The sequence below is a fragment of the Phaethon lepturus genome, unplaced genomic scaffold (assembly GCF_000687285.1).
Source record: "Phaethon lepturus isolate BGI_N335 unplaced genomic scaffold, ASM68728v1 scaffold11197, whole genome shotgun sequence".
NCBI lineage: Eukaryota > Metazoa > Chordata > Aves > Phaethontiformes > Phaethontidae > Phaethon > Phaethon lepturus.
In genome coordinates, this window is record NW_010551175.1 from 28,767 (window position 1) to 43,183 (window position 14,417).

General features: G+C 40.6%; 1 protein-coding gene across 1 annotated transcript in view; it reads right to left on the reverse strand.

Annotated features, from left to right (window-relative positions):
• Positions 1-13,741, reverse strand: part of ASNS (asparagine synthetase (glutamine-hydrolyzing)) — a 17,045-nt gene extending 3,304 nt beyond the window's left edge. The window contains exons 1-8 of the mRNA XM_010290815.1: positions 13,459-13,741; positions 10,967-11,204; positions 9,263-9,448; positions 8,854-8,955; positions 5,970-6,097; positions 5,071-5,197; positions 3,610-3,716; positions 3,150-3,250 (exon numbers count right to left, since the gene is read on the reverse strand). Of these exons, the coding sequence (XP_010289117.1) occupies positions 3,150-3,250; positions 3,610-3,716; positions 5,071-5,197; positions 5,970-6,097; positions 8,854-8,955; positions 9,263-9,448; positions 10,967-11,204; positions 13,459-13,707 (1,238 nt within the window). The 5' untranslated portion in view covers positions 13,708-13,741. The remainder of the gene's footprint in view (positions 1-3,149; positions 3,251-3,609; positions 3,717-5,070; positions 5,198-5,969; positions 6,098-8,853; positions 8,956-9,262; positions 9,449-10,966; positions 11,205-13,458) is intronic.
• Between the last annotated feature and the right edge of the window lie 676 nt (positions 13,742-14,417).

Here is a 14,417-nt window from a genome sequence, read left to right on the forward strand (position 1 = left end):
AACTGATAAAGGTACTTTCATCCTTTCTCCCATCATTTTCCCTCTCCTCTTAATTCCTTTCCCCTCTCTCCATAAATCTGAACACATTAAACTCCGTTTTAATTTATCAATATGAGGGTTCTTTCTTCCTAGCAGTGCTGTGAAGCCAACCCCAGCTTCTCTTCAAGAAATAGCAACTCTCCAAAGAAGAGTGGCCACAGTGTGATAAACAGCATTGAATATGGGGCCAAACTTTTCAGCACAAAACAAATTATGAGGCAAATGGCAGGTCTCCTGCAGGAAAGAGAAACGTAAGGTTATAAAAACCTGGGCAAGTAATTTCGTGGCAGGATCAATATACAACGCAAGTTTCCTGATTGGCAGTTGTTTTCTTTGCCAAAGGTACCATCTTTTTCTCATCTATAGCAAGCTTCCCAATAATATTGTCATTTTAGTTCTATAATAATGCTATCTTCTGCAGTGTAAAATTTAGTGATTCTTTAAGGCAGTCACACAGACTGTATCCTAACATCTTTTTATTAGTCAGCTATCCGAGTCAATGCACATACTTTTCTCTTTCAGTATATTTTTTTAATTCTTCAGATGCATGCTTTTTATCAGAGTCAAGATTCCTCTTTGCCTAAAACTCAGAAATACAAAACCCAGAATCACAAACTCAAATACAACTCAATACAAATACAGCTTTGCCTTCCTTCCTTAACTCTGCATACTTGTATTTCTAATTCAGTGTTTCTATAAAGACTAGTACAATCCCAGACAAAAGATATTTCCTGCATCAGTTGGCAACACAGTGGGTTCTCCAAACACAGGAGACCAGATTAAATTTTGCAGTGTGGTTTGCTGTTGCTCAAATTCCTTCACGCTACAACTTCAATTTTAAAATCATCAAATCATAGAAACATTTAGATTGGAAACGACCTTTAAAATCGAGTCCAGCCGTAAACCAAACACTGCCAAGTCTCACTAAATCATGTCCCTAAGCACCACATCTACAGGTCTTTTAAATATCTCCAGGGATGGTGACACCACCACTTCCCTGAGCAGCCTGTTCTAATGCTTGACAACCCTTTCGGTGAAAAAATTTTTCCTAATATCCAATCTAAACCTCCTCTGGCACAACTTGAGGATGTTTCCTCTTGTCCTATCACTTATTACTTGGCAGAAGAGAGTGACACCCATCTTGCCACAGCCTTCTTTCAGGTAGTTGTAGAGAGCAGTAAGGTCTCCCCTGAGTCTCCTTTTCTCCAGGCTAAACAACCCCAGTTCCCTCAGCCGCTCCTCATAAGGCCTCATCAGACCCCTCACCAGCTTTTCTGCTCTTCTTTGGACACACTCCAGCACCTCCATGTCTTCATTGTAGTTGAGGGGCCCAAAACTGCACACAGTATTCAAGGTGCAACCTCACCAGTGCCAAGTACAGGGGCCAATCACTTCCGTAGTCCTGCCACACTAGTTCTGGCACAGTCAGCACAGGTTCATAAAGGGGAAGTCCTGTTTAACTAATTTGATAGCCTTCTACAATAAGATCACCCTCCTAGTGGATGAAGGGAAGGCGTTGGATGTATTTTTTCTGGATTATATTAAGGCTTTTCATAGTGTCCCTCACAGCATCCTTCTGGACAAGTTGTCCAACTGTGGATGAGTGGGTTCAGAGCGCACTGAGGTGAAGAACTGGCTGAAGGGCAGAGCTCAAAGGGTTGTAGTGAATTGGGCTACATCAGGCTGGCGACTGGTCACCAGCAGTGTTCCTGAGGGGTCAGTTCTAGGGAGAGTTCCATTCAATGTATTTATCAATGATCTGTATGCAGGAGTTGAATGCACCATTAGCAAGTTTGCTGATGATACCAAACTGCGAGGTGCTATTGACTCTTTTGAGGGACAAAATACCTTGCAGAGGGATCTAGATAGATTTGAGCATTTGGCTATAATTAATGGTATGAAATTTAACAAGTGGAAATGCTGGATTCTGCACCAGGGATGGAGTAATGCCGGGCACAAGTATAAATTGGGAGAGGAGTGGCTGGAAAGCGGCCCTGCAGAAAGGAATCTGGGGGTGCTGGCTGGCAGCAGGCTCAACAAGAGCCAGCAGTGTGCCCTGGCAGCCAAGAGGGCAAACTGCATCCTGGGGTGCATCAAACACAGCATAGCCAGCTGGTCAAGAGAGGGGTAATCCCACTGTATTCAGCATTACTGCAGCCTCACTGTGAATACTGTGTGCAGTTCTGGGCCCCACGATTTAGGAAGAACATTCAGGTCCTTGAACGTGTTCACAGGAAGGCAACAAAGCTGGTGAAAAGGCTGGAAGGAATGTCCTAGGAGGAGCAGCTAAGGACTTCGGGCTTGTCTAGTTTGGAGAGAAGGAGGCTGAGGGGTGACCTCATTGCCCTCTACAGCTTCCGAAGAGGGGAAGTGAAGAGGGAGGTGCTGAGCTCGTCTCCCTGGTATGTGTGGGAAAGGTTCAAAGCTGCACCAGGGGAGGTTTAGACTGGACAACAGGAAGCATTTCTTTACCGAGAGGGTGGTCAAACACTGGAACACCTCTTCCTAGAGAGGTGGTCGATGGCCCAAGCCTGTCAAGCATTTAAGAGGCATTTGGACGATGTCCTTAATAACATGCTTTAACTTGGTCAGCCCTGAAGTGGTCAGGCAGTTGGACTAGATGATTGTTGCAGGTCCCTTCCAACTAAAATAGGCTATTCTATCCTATCCTGATACAGGCCAGGATGCTATTGTCCTTCTTGGCCACCTAGGCACACCGCTGGCTCCTACTCAGCTGGCTGTCAACCAACACCCCCAGGTCCTTTTCCACCAGGCAGCTCTCCAGCCACTCCTCCCCAAGCCTGTAGCGTTGCATGGGGTTGCTGTGACCAAAGTGCAGGACCTGGCACTTCCCCTTGTTGAATATCATACAGTTGGCCTCGGCCCATCAATCCAGCCTGTCCGGATCCCTCTGTAGAGCCTTTCTCCCCTCAAGTAGATCAACACTCGCCACCCAACTTGGCATCATCTACAAATTTACTGAGGGAGCACTCGATCCCCTTATCCAGATCATTGATAAAGATATTAAACAGAACTGGCCCCAATACTGAGCTCTAGGGAACACCACTTCAACATCTTTTAAAACACACATCCAAGAGACTATGTTTTACCCATGCGCTGCAGTAGTTCTATCCGCACGAAGTACATCAAACAGGTAGAGCTCCTTCAGAAGCCGCTCGCTCTCTTCTGCTGCTTCTTCAGGAGATGGTGCCTGTAACCAGACATGGTTACATGTCTGCATGTAGCACACAGACATAATACATCTGCACTGAGGGAACCTGAGGAACTGAGTACTTGCTGTCTTGGTGTTTTGAGTTGTAATGATCACTGAGTGATCTCAGAACTAGCAAAGACCACATACAAGAGAGAACAGTGTCAGGAATTCTGAAGTTTAGAAAAAGCTATTTTTCGAGTGATTAAATTGAATCTCTTTGATTTATGCCACCTCAGGAGAAATTCTCAGCTAATACACAGCTGTGACAACTCTCAAACTTCACACCTTGAAATCTCAGTAGAGACGAAGGGGAGAACAAGCAGCTCAAGGACTTTCTGTATAGTGAATATATTTACCTTATGGAAATATATATATCCTTGCGTCAGCTCATCTGATCCTTCTCCTGAAAAAATGACCACACTGTCTGTTTTCTTCCGTATATATTTGGAGACAAGATACATACCTTAAAAAAAATAAAAGTTATTAAATTACAGCTACATGTATGATGCTATATACAGCTAGTACAGTTTTAAATTTAGCATTATGGAAGTTTCTCTCCTACACTATTTTCTTCTGTGGCAAACAACTGCAGTAAACTAAAATAACATCTCATTGTTATTCAAAGCCATCAACAGCCACACAAACCAAGTGCTGCAAATAGATATAAACTGTGTACTTATCCCTCAAAACATCAGAAAGATGTGTGTGTCTCATCCTGGGAATGCTGGAGGATTCCCGTGGGAACACACATATGAGTTGCTCTGACTCAGTTTGAAATTAAGCACACTAATTCCAGCACAGTCCTGAATAAACTTTCTAGCTTTGGAGAATGAAACTATCAGCAAAAGTCACTGCTTAACTCTGCCACTGTGGGTTGAACAGGCTGAAGCCCTTTTGTTAATTTTTTTTATTTAAAAATAATTATTTGTTAATTAGAATTCTGCCTTCCCCTCATTGCATCTTTCCAAACAATACACTTCTATAGCAAAAGTATTAGAGATCTAATGAAAACGATCTAGTTCATTATTTCTCACGCTAAGCTGCAATCACAGGAAGATGACAGATGAAAAGCTTGGCTTTAAAGAAACACTTTCAATATTTCACATTGCAAAGTCCCGTCTTCATGTACCAAATGGCATTCAGGGACCTGGGTTTTCAAAACTGTGCTGCCTATTTGGCTTATTAATTTTTTTACAATGTTTTAGGCTGACACAAGATTAACTGGGTAAAATGTTGTAGCTGGCATTACACAGAAGGTCACATTGTATTAGGGTATTTTATTCTTATCAGGTTAGCAACCCTTTGTAAGAAGCTGCTGGTAACTTCCTTCATTTCTCAGAATCAAACATACATTATAAGAAGTCTACCTGGCTTGAGTGCACGTGTTACTAGAGGGTGACAAGAAATACTTCACTTCAGTATTAAAACTATGCAAGGAATAGGGTAATCATAATTGGTTTGCTATCATAACATTCAATACCTCAGATAACCTGTAAATCTTCCCCCTTCCTCCAAGGTTCATACTTATCAGAGCAGAAAACCTAGACCTGTAGATCTAACGTTTCTTCTTCATTTAACTTTTGTCATTCCAAAGCTTCAGGAATAGCTCTTCACAATTGTTTTGTACAGTTGGTGACTTTGAAACTACTGTTTTTGCCTCAGTGTGGTATCACAGGCAAGACCAGGGAGCAGAACTTGGGAGTCCCAGTTCCCAGGTTCTGTGACAGCTAAAGGATCTAGCAGATGACTACATGATTTTGCACAGAATTTTATTCAGGCGATATAAAGCAAAGATTGCTATTTAAAAAAAATCTTACCAATTGAAGCTCTTACTGTTGTTATATCATAAGTTTCCAAGGAGAAGATAACCTCCTCTATTGCCTGAATTCCCTCTTCAGAATTAAATATTACTTCATGATGTTCACTGCCTATATGTGCTGCCACCTATGTGTAAAAGGTCACAGTGACGTATTGCCTTTCAATTAAAACATTTTTAAACATACATTGTAATTAAAACACATGCATTGAGTGAAAGCACCAGCTCCCTTCTGCCACAGTGAGAATTGTAGGACAGTAGGCCAAGAAAAGCTGATACTGTAGCAGACACTCTGATTTGCAGCAGTACATTTACCCCAGGGAACATAGTTTTCCTAATTGTAGTGTTCAGTCATGATTACAACAGATCATCCAGCTGTTTGCCCAAAGCATAATAGAATCTGTAGAGGCTCTAAATACTCCGGGTATTTGCCCTGAAGAGAAAAAGCAGCTCAAAAGCCTGGATACCTAAAGGGTCCCCCAGATGCCAACAAGTTTGTACAAGGCTCTTAATTCAGGAAACTGACAGTTAACTTACAATATTTAACATGTATACAAATGCCATAGCATAGGAACCATAGCATGGAGATTTACCCTAAAACCCAGAAGCAGAATTGACACAACTCCAAAGTATTGTCCTTTTGGTAACAGTGCAATGGGAGTCTGTCACGAAGGTCTTCCAAATGCAGGAGAAAACATGTAAGGATTGATTATCTCTTTCGTAAGACTTAACTAAGCAGCAAATGTTGTACTAAATGATCTACTGCAAACAGATTTACATCATAGTGATACATGAATATTCATTATTACTCTTAATACCTTACCATGAAGTTAGCACCATTAATATACACTATTAAGCATTCAGCAGCTCAGAACAAACTGAAAGCAATGCTTACTATACCTTTCTGGCAGCCAGTAAGTCAGGACTGTTTTCCATTCCAATTGCAAAGGTTTGTAATGGATAATTGATGTTGATTTCTTTCATCAGTTTCAGAAGAACAGCTGCGACCAAGCTGGAATCTAAGCCCCCTGCCAACAAAAAAAATTATTTGGTTAGGTATTTGACTGGTGTTTTGTTTCCCCTTAAGGACACTGAATCTAGATAGCAGAATCTCATGAGTGGGCTTCATTTTTAAGCCATGCGAATCCAAGGTACTTCTTGTACAAGTGCACATTTACCTCTGCTTAACAGAAGAATCAGACAACTTTAGTGGACCATCTTCAGTAACAGTTGTTAGTACTTTGGTGTCAGAAGCATCAGTGGAAATCCTTCTTTAAGATACACAGAAAGTGTTCGGAAAATTTTGTACCACTACATTGCTCCTTCTCAACTCTGCTATAATGGAATTTATTCTCCATTTCAAAACTGCTCTCTATCCTCTTCTTACCTACACATTTGATACTTTACTGACAGAACTATGGGGTTTTTTTTTATTTTGATTGGGTGTTTGAATAAAAAAGAATTAAGTAAAAAACTAGAATGTTTTGTGTAAGGATTCCACTCTTCCCCGATCATTTTTCAAAAGTGTGTTTCACACATTTTGAGAGGAATTAATTTTTTAAACATCACTTCAAAGTGAAAAGCTTCACTAGTGACCTCCCCCCCCTGCCTTCTTTCTCAGAGGAGGACAGGGGAAGGATTTGAAGTCTGGAAAACAAACAACAAAAAAACCCAACCAAACAAGAGATGCACAAGGTGCCCAGATGTACTCTAAGGCTCCATCTTCTTATTCGCATAAGCTGGTTCTGCTAATCCTCAACTAGTTCTACTTGCCAATCCCCTTTGAAGTACTGGGCAAAACACAGTGCCTGTTCTCCCATACCTGCCTGCAGTTCTGACAAGCATGAGGCAAAATCCTCTCCTCTGTTTCCTACAGTCTGCATGTGTTTTTTCAGCTGAGTGCATTAGCATACATTCACACCCTGATCCCCTTCGTGGGCATGCTCCCTTGTAAAAAAAAAAAAAAAAAATCTCCTTCTATAGAAATTACACACAAAGTCTGAGAAAAGGAGAGCACAAAAATCAAACTGAGTGCTTATGATGCGGAAATCAGGGAAATCAAAACCTGAGTTTCCACTGTGAGGTTGCAGAACTCCCTCCGTGAATGAAACAAAAGCACTTCTCCAACTGTGATGTTCCAAACATACTCAAAATTATGAAGCACTGAGATACTCTGGTATTATGCCAGCATGGGCACTTAGTTTTGCTACTAATACATTCTGCATATGCATCTGAGGAGTGCTGACTGCCTTCTAATTTGATATCTGAAATTTGGGGTTTGAACAGGCTTTTTACTGAGACTGGGATCATCCAACTCTGCATATCTCCCCATTTCATTTTCCTCCCTCTTACTTTTTACGATGCCACAGTAAGGAAATGGTACAACAGTATCTCCTAGTCGCTCCTCATTCAGATGCACATTTAATAGGGTTCATGATAAATGAGTGTAATTATTGATGTCCAAAGCCAACCGTATCCTGGGCTGCATCCAAAGAAGTGAGGCCAGCAGGTCAAGGGAGGTGGTTCTGCCCCTCTACTCTGTTCTGGTGAGACCCCACCTGGAGTCCCGCGTCCAGCTCTGGAGCCCTCAGCACAGGGAAGACATGGGCCTGCTGGAGCAGGTCCAGAGGAGGGCCACCAAAATGCTCACAGGGATGGAACATCTCTCTTCTGAGGACAGGCTGAGAGAGCTGGGCTTGTTCAGCCTGGAGAAGAGAAGGCTCCGGGGAGACCTTATTGCAGCCTTCCAGTACTTGAAGGGGGCTGATAAGAAAGATGGGGACAGATTGTTTAGCAGGGCCTGTTGCGATAGGGCAAGGGGTAATGGTTTTAAACTAAAAGAGGGCAGATCTAGAGTAGATCTAAGGAAGAAATTTTTCCCAGTGAGGGTGGTGAAACACTGGCCCAGGTTGCCCAGAGAGGTGGTAGCTGCCCCATCCCTGGAACCATTCCTGGTCAGGTTGGACAGGGCTCTGAGCAACCTGATCTAGTTGAAGATGTCCCTGCTCACTGCAGGGGGGCGGTTGAACTAGATGACCTTTGAAGGTCCCTTCCAACCCAAACTAATCTATGATTCTATGACATCAAAACTCTCACCCCAAGTTCAAAGTGCTACAAAACACAGTAAATAAGCTGTCAGTCCCATGGCTACAGAGCCTTACTTCTCTAAAGCACCTCCATAACACTGATCTGGTAACAGTCAATTCAGTGAACAACCTCCTATACCACCATCTATTACCTCACCTGAAAAAGAGACAACTACAGGAAATAATTTTGGTCCAGATGCTCCCCTGTAAATTGGTAAATCAAGGGCAGTCTAGGAGAGAAGCTAAAGCAAAGAAGGTGACAAATAAGAACTTTTGTTCTTCCTGCTACCTGAACATCCCAAGGCCTTTTTCTATGTTCACTCATTGCACAGTGAATGTAATAATTACATTTTCTTTTTAGATGCCAACCTAAGCATAAATCTTACACGTTTAAGAGTATATTGGGTGATTTTTCAATAAAAGTATTGTCTGTCTGTCTGTCTTAGTCAGAAATGGTCAGCCTCTCAACAAGCCAACATCCCATCCCAGAGTAAACTTTAAAAGCATAAGACTTTCAAGATATTTTGAAACTGGAAAACTTTATCAAAAACTAACAAGTCCTCTGTAACTAAAAAGCAAATTAAGATCCAGATCACTTCGGTACATCACAGCATAACAGCCAGTATACTTTCCTCTGACTGGTAGATCATGGGCCAAAGAGAGAGTGTACACAAGAAATTATGATTCTTGCTACTTACCTGACAAAAGACAACCAATCCTCCTATGAGCCATCAAACGTTTTCTAACAGCATTTTCAAACAGAATACGGATGTTGCTTTTCACTGTTTCAAGATCAAAGCCTGTCCAGAAAAGAAGAGCAGAAAAAAACCCAAACCCCAAGAAGGGTTACTTAAACTTTGCTGGATTATGTGATTAGGAAAACACAGATATTTGTCTGAATTTCCTTTGAGAAAGAAGGCATGCAAGTTCAAGTATCTTTGTACACAACTGCCTACAAAACCAATTCTCGAGTTCCTACATTATGACGGTTCTGACATTTTTTTTAAATAGCACTTTTCTAAACCAATCAGTATGAATTTTATATTCAAAGATTATAATGTATTCATTTTTACATCAGAATAAGTAGCAAATGCTTTGCTGTACTACCTGAAGGCAGAGGTTCCACTGTATCACATGCAGCATGGAGTGGTTCATCTTTATAGCTATGAAATTTTACTAATTCCACTGATGCAACCTTGCCAGAGGGCTTTAAATCCAACACTTCATAATGACCCGGGAGAAACGGTTCCACTTTAGGACATAAGGACATTGAATGCTTTAAGTTGATAAGTCCTACAGATAAAATGGGAAAAAAAAAGTCAGAGGTTTTAACCTAGGATGGTTAAGTTATACCCCACTCAACAGCCTCTGTACTAAAATCATATACAAATATTTTCTCCAGATCTTAAATTTGGTATTAAGAAATATCATTTTGAGTCTGAGTCTGTCCTGGCTGGAGCACGATTCTGCTTCTGGTGGGTTGCACACATAGATCTGAGCCAGCTCAAGCCGAGGCAGATAGCAAAGAAAGGAAGCCAGCAAGTTTTACTTCATTGGTAAGTAGCAATTTATTCCTGTGAGCATTAAGAGCGCTTTTCTAGCTGACTACATGATGTCCAGGTCAAGCTGTAATATGCTTATGAGAATTCAAATGACAGTTAATAACTGATTTTGTGTTGAAAATTAAGTGTAGTCAAGCTAGCAAGGGGTTTGTAATAAAACTACATCACTGAAGTTATTGCTTAATTGACATTGATTTAGTGATTTCATAACTCATGAGTTCCAGACTGATCTACGCCACTGCTAATGAACGCCAAGAAGCAGACTTGTAGCCAAACCTCATTTCCATTCCCCTTGTGAAAGAGGATGTTTTGCACCTGCTGGTCACTCCTTGAGGAACTGGTTCCTTGAGGAACTCCACAAAAGAGATACTGAATTGCTGTTAGAGGGGGACCAGTAATTCATTGTAATGGTTATAGGACACATTCCCTAAAATATTCACTTTCCTTCTGCCTTACTAAGAAGTAAAGATGGTACAGCTCTTAGTACTAATACTTAGTACTACTATTAAAGGAGTCAACCTACATTGCAGTCTGATAATCTGATAATAAAATTGCTATACAGTAAATGGGAGATACAAAAGTTATTGTGAAAGTCAGTTTTAGCCAAAGTGAATTTCAGGCACTAAACTCCCTTTTGGCACTGTTTGTTTTTGTTTAGGCAAGTGTCAAGACTAAAGATAATTACTTAAAAAAAAAAAAAAAGAAAAAGAAAAAAGCAGTGAATGTGTCATCTTAAAGGAAAAAAAATAAATCAGCATCAAATAAAATAAGTGTCATTAGAAAATTACCCAATGCTGCAGAAATTTCAGTAGGATTTTAAAGTTCTTGGCTTTTACAGAGTAGCAGTTCTTGTGGCATTATTTCCCAGTTCACCATAGAACACCAGGAACAAATTCTAATAGAATATATCATAGCATAAATCTAGCCTAACTCTATAGGCTACATTTAACTTTGGGGTAATATAAAACACCTTGGGCTCAATACTGCTCTGACTCCAGAACACAAAAGATACAAAATTAAATAAGCAAGTTATTTTAGAGATATTAAGGACAATTAAACAACTCAGAGGTTTAGTGTCTGTGGCTTTTGTTTCAATGATGTGTAATTCTTATACTACTAAACATAGTTCATTTATTACTGAACTTACAGTTCACTTTCTCTTTGCACTTAGGAGAAAAGCTTGACAAAGAAGTTTGTCTCCAACAACAATACCTAAGATTATTTAGGCACTAAACACAACTGGTTTTACCTTTTGCCTCAGAACAGACACCCAAAAATCCGTCATCAGTGAGCACCTTAAACAGTGGTCTGACTCCATAGGTATCCCTCGCCAGAAACACTTTTCTGTTTGCAGTGTCCAGAAGGATGAAAGCAAATACACCATCTAGCATGGATGCTGTTTGTTCGATTCCTCCTCTGTTGTAAAGATGAAGAATAACTTCACCATCCACTAACGTTTGATATTCAAATCCAAACTGTTTCTGCAACTAAGAAAAAATACAAAGAAAAGTATGAATAAGCATTTGCAAACATTGTTTATTAATTGAAAAAACAACACCATTCATGTAACTGTTTAATAAGACAACTAAGTGTTTTTTGTAAAATCACAGTTCAAAAGTTATAAAACATTTCCACCATAGAAGGAAATTACACTTTTGTGTTCAAAATATTATCCAGGACCATCTCTCAGACAATGTAGATTGACTCTGCAGTCTTAAGCAATTCACATTATGGCAGGTTTTCAGGGATACATTTCTATTTGAGGATGTGAAACTGCAAACCCATGACCCCGGTCTTCAGAAGCACTAGCCTCCTCATCTCCCACAGACAAATGGCAGAAGGAGGCAGCCACTGCTTCTAAAAATCCAACTCAAAATAGGACCAGAAACAAAGACATCATTTTTTTTTTAAGTCTCAAATCACTCAGTGCCACTTTCTTATCAGATAATAATGGCATTTACATAAGACCCCCACAAAAAACCCACATAGATATTGGTAACATCTCTGCAGAGTAAAGTACTTCAGAAATTTTTGGTTTACATATGCAGTCACTGCAATTCCTCAGTGGTTTGTTTTGTTTGTTGGTTGGGTTTTTTTTTATGCACAGAGAATTTCCTTCTGCCTAATCCATTTCTGAAACCAACCTTTTCACTCTGCCTGTGCAGATGGAGTGGAGGAGGAAGAAATTAGCTGTCAGACTTAAGTCAGACCAAATATTCCTCATGTTCTTGTGGTGCTACTCTTAAAGTCCTTTCAACATCTACCAGACAGGGGGAAAGAGGGGGTTTCCATAGAACACTAAAAAGCCAAGAAACCCCACAAAACCAATGCTTTAGCATTTTAACTTAAATTCTTTGGTTTTAATTGTTATTTATAGGGCAGAGTCTTGGATCAAATCGAGTCAATACCAAAATAACTAAGTCATTGCCCTAAACAAAACACCTGTTTCACCAACAATCCTTTCCTAAGTAGGTTTCAGCCACAAGTCTGAAAAATCTCTTTATAAAGAAAGAGGGTACATAATGTAGTGAGAACAACCAACCAAATTCCTGCTGATGGCAATGCAAGCTTTGCATAATAAAATTCCCCATACAATTGTGTGTGTAACATGATTGAGAGTAATTCTTACTGCTTTCAACACCAGAAAAACCACAAAGCAAAACACAGCAAGTATTACAGACTGTCAGTGCAATACATTTCACATGGACTGCAGGGCAAAGTATATCTCACGTTTCAAACAGCCAGATACTTAAAAGATTGGGGGGAGTGGGGGAAATCTCCGGCCTATTCAATCAAATTCCCAGTGACGTTACTGATGTCACTGACAAGCAGCCTGACTCTGACTTCAAAAATGTGATGTTAGCAGTACTAATATATCTCAGATTATTCATACGTTTCTGATACTACCACGTTCAGTTTATGATTAATTTTAAGCATACAGTTTCAGCATGATTCAGAAACAGTCAGGATTGTAAGCTGCTTTATGTGCCAAATTTGGATGATCTGAATCACTTCCCAAGTAACACAGGCAGCGTGGACATCTCAGTACAGGGACTGAGGCACACAGACAATGTTCAGCAGCAGTATAACATCCATCAGGGACAATCAGACACTTCAGGAAACAAGTACAGAGTTGCTGCTTGTTTTGTGCCCAAGCGACTTGCTTAGGTGTCTCTCAGAAACCCCACAAAGCATCTGCCTTAAGCTGCAGATGCCTAAAGACTTTGGAAACATCTCCCTCATGCTTGTTGCTTTTACATAAGGATGCATACTATACATTAATGTAAGTGACATATCCCATCTAGATTAATATGCAGAAATAAAAATGCAATACCAGACAGCTTGAAGAACGACCCAAAATAACTGAAGAGCAAGACAACCTAAAAGCATTTGCATTATAAAGAGAGAAGGAGAGAAAGAGGCTTGGAATTTCTTTCCCCAAAGGGTAATGAAAAATGCATCTTTATTTTAAGTTGATCAAACTTGAAGATACAAATACTTATTGCCCTTCTTGTCAATTAAAAAGTGATTTTTCAATATTAAAGACTAAGTATGTTGCTATCTAAGCCACCACAGATTCACAGCTCATTGAGATAGTTTACTTCCTTTTAAATACTAGTCATCTGGTAACTTTTAAATTTTTTTCTGATATTCTAGCCCACCATGTTTTAAACATTTTCCAAATAGCCACTATTTTGAAATTAAAAAAAGAAAATGCTGTATGATCCATACAACACTTACCTGTTTGAAATTGTAGATTTCTCCATTGTAACACAGCCACAGATATGGGAATTTCTTCACCCGGATAGGCTGCATGCCATATAACTGATCAACAACTGCAAGGCGGTGGAAACCAAAACAACAGTTGGTGAATCCATTGACGTTCTCAAAACGAAAAGCATCAGGACCTCTGTGTGCTATCTTCATGGCACTTAGACATTGGACAGAAAGGCATTCATCACTCCCAAACAGGGCCCAGATACCGCACATGGTGAGGCTGTTTATCTAACTGAAAGTGGAGAACCTGTTCAATAAAGACATGAACATTATAAGCAAGCGTAGACACCTACAAAACACAGATAACAAATGTAGGCTATTAATTGCTTAACTGTCAACAGGAGTGATTAAGAGAACAGCAAACTTTCCTACCACAAGGTAAAACCCAGTTTGCCCAGAATATGATAAGCAACCTTTGGCCAGCAAGAAATTAGGCGTAAGTTTACCTTCAGGCACACCAAGGTGGTCTATGACTTTTGTTATAGAGCACAAATAGAACAAATCGTTACTGGGCATCTGGTATGATCTGTTGAAGTAACGTCATCCCAGCAGAAATGTTAGCAGTCCTTTCAGTCTGCAGCTTTTCAGTATAAAAAGGGGGCTTATAAGCAAGACAGAGAGGCTTTTTAACGAAGGCCTGTAGCCACAGGACAAGGGGCAACAGTGCCAAACTGAAAAAGGGTAGGTTTAGACTGGATTTCCCCAGCCCCATGGGTGGCTGAGATCAGAAAGGTGTGGCAGGAGCGATGTTGGTGTGGTGCCGCACTCCCCTTGGCAGGCCTTGTCCAGCCCCAGCCCCAGCGTCCCAGGAGATCTAGGCCTTGCAGCTCTCTGAACCCTAACCCTAACTAACGGTAGACCTGGGCTGAGGCTGGGGACCTACAGGTCAAGTGATGGTGCCGGGGTCCTCAGCCTCAGCCTCA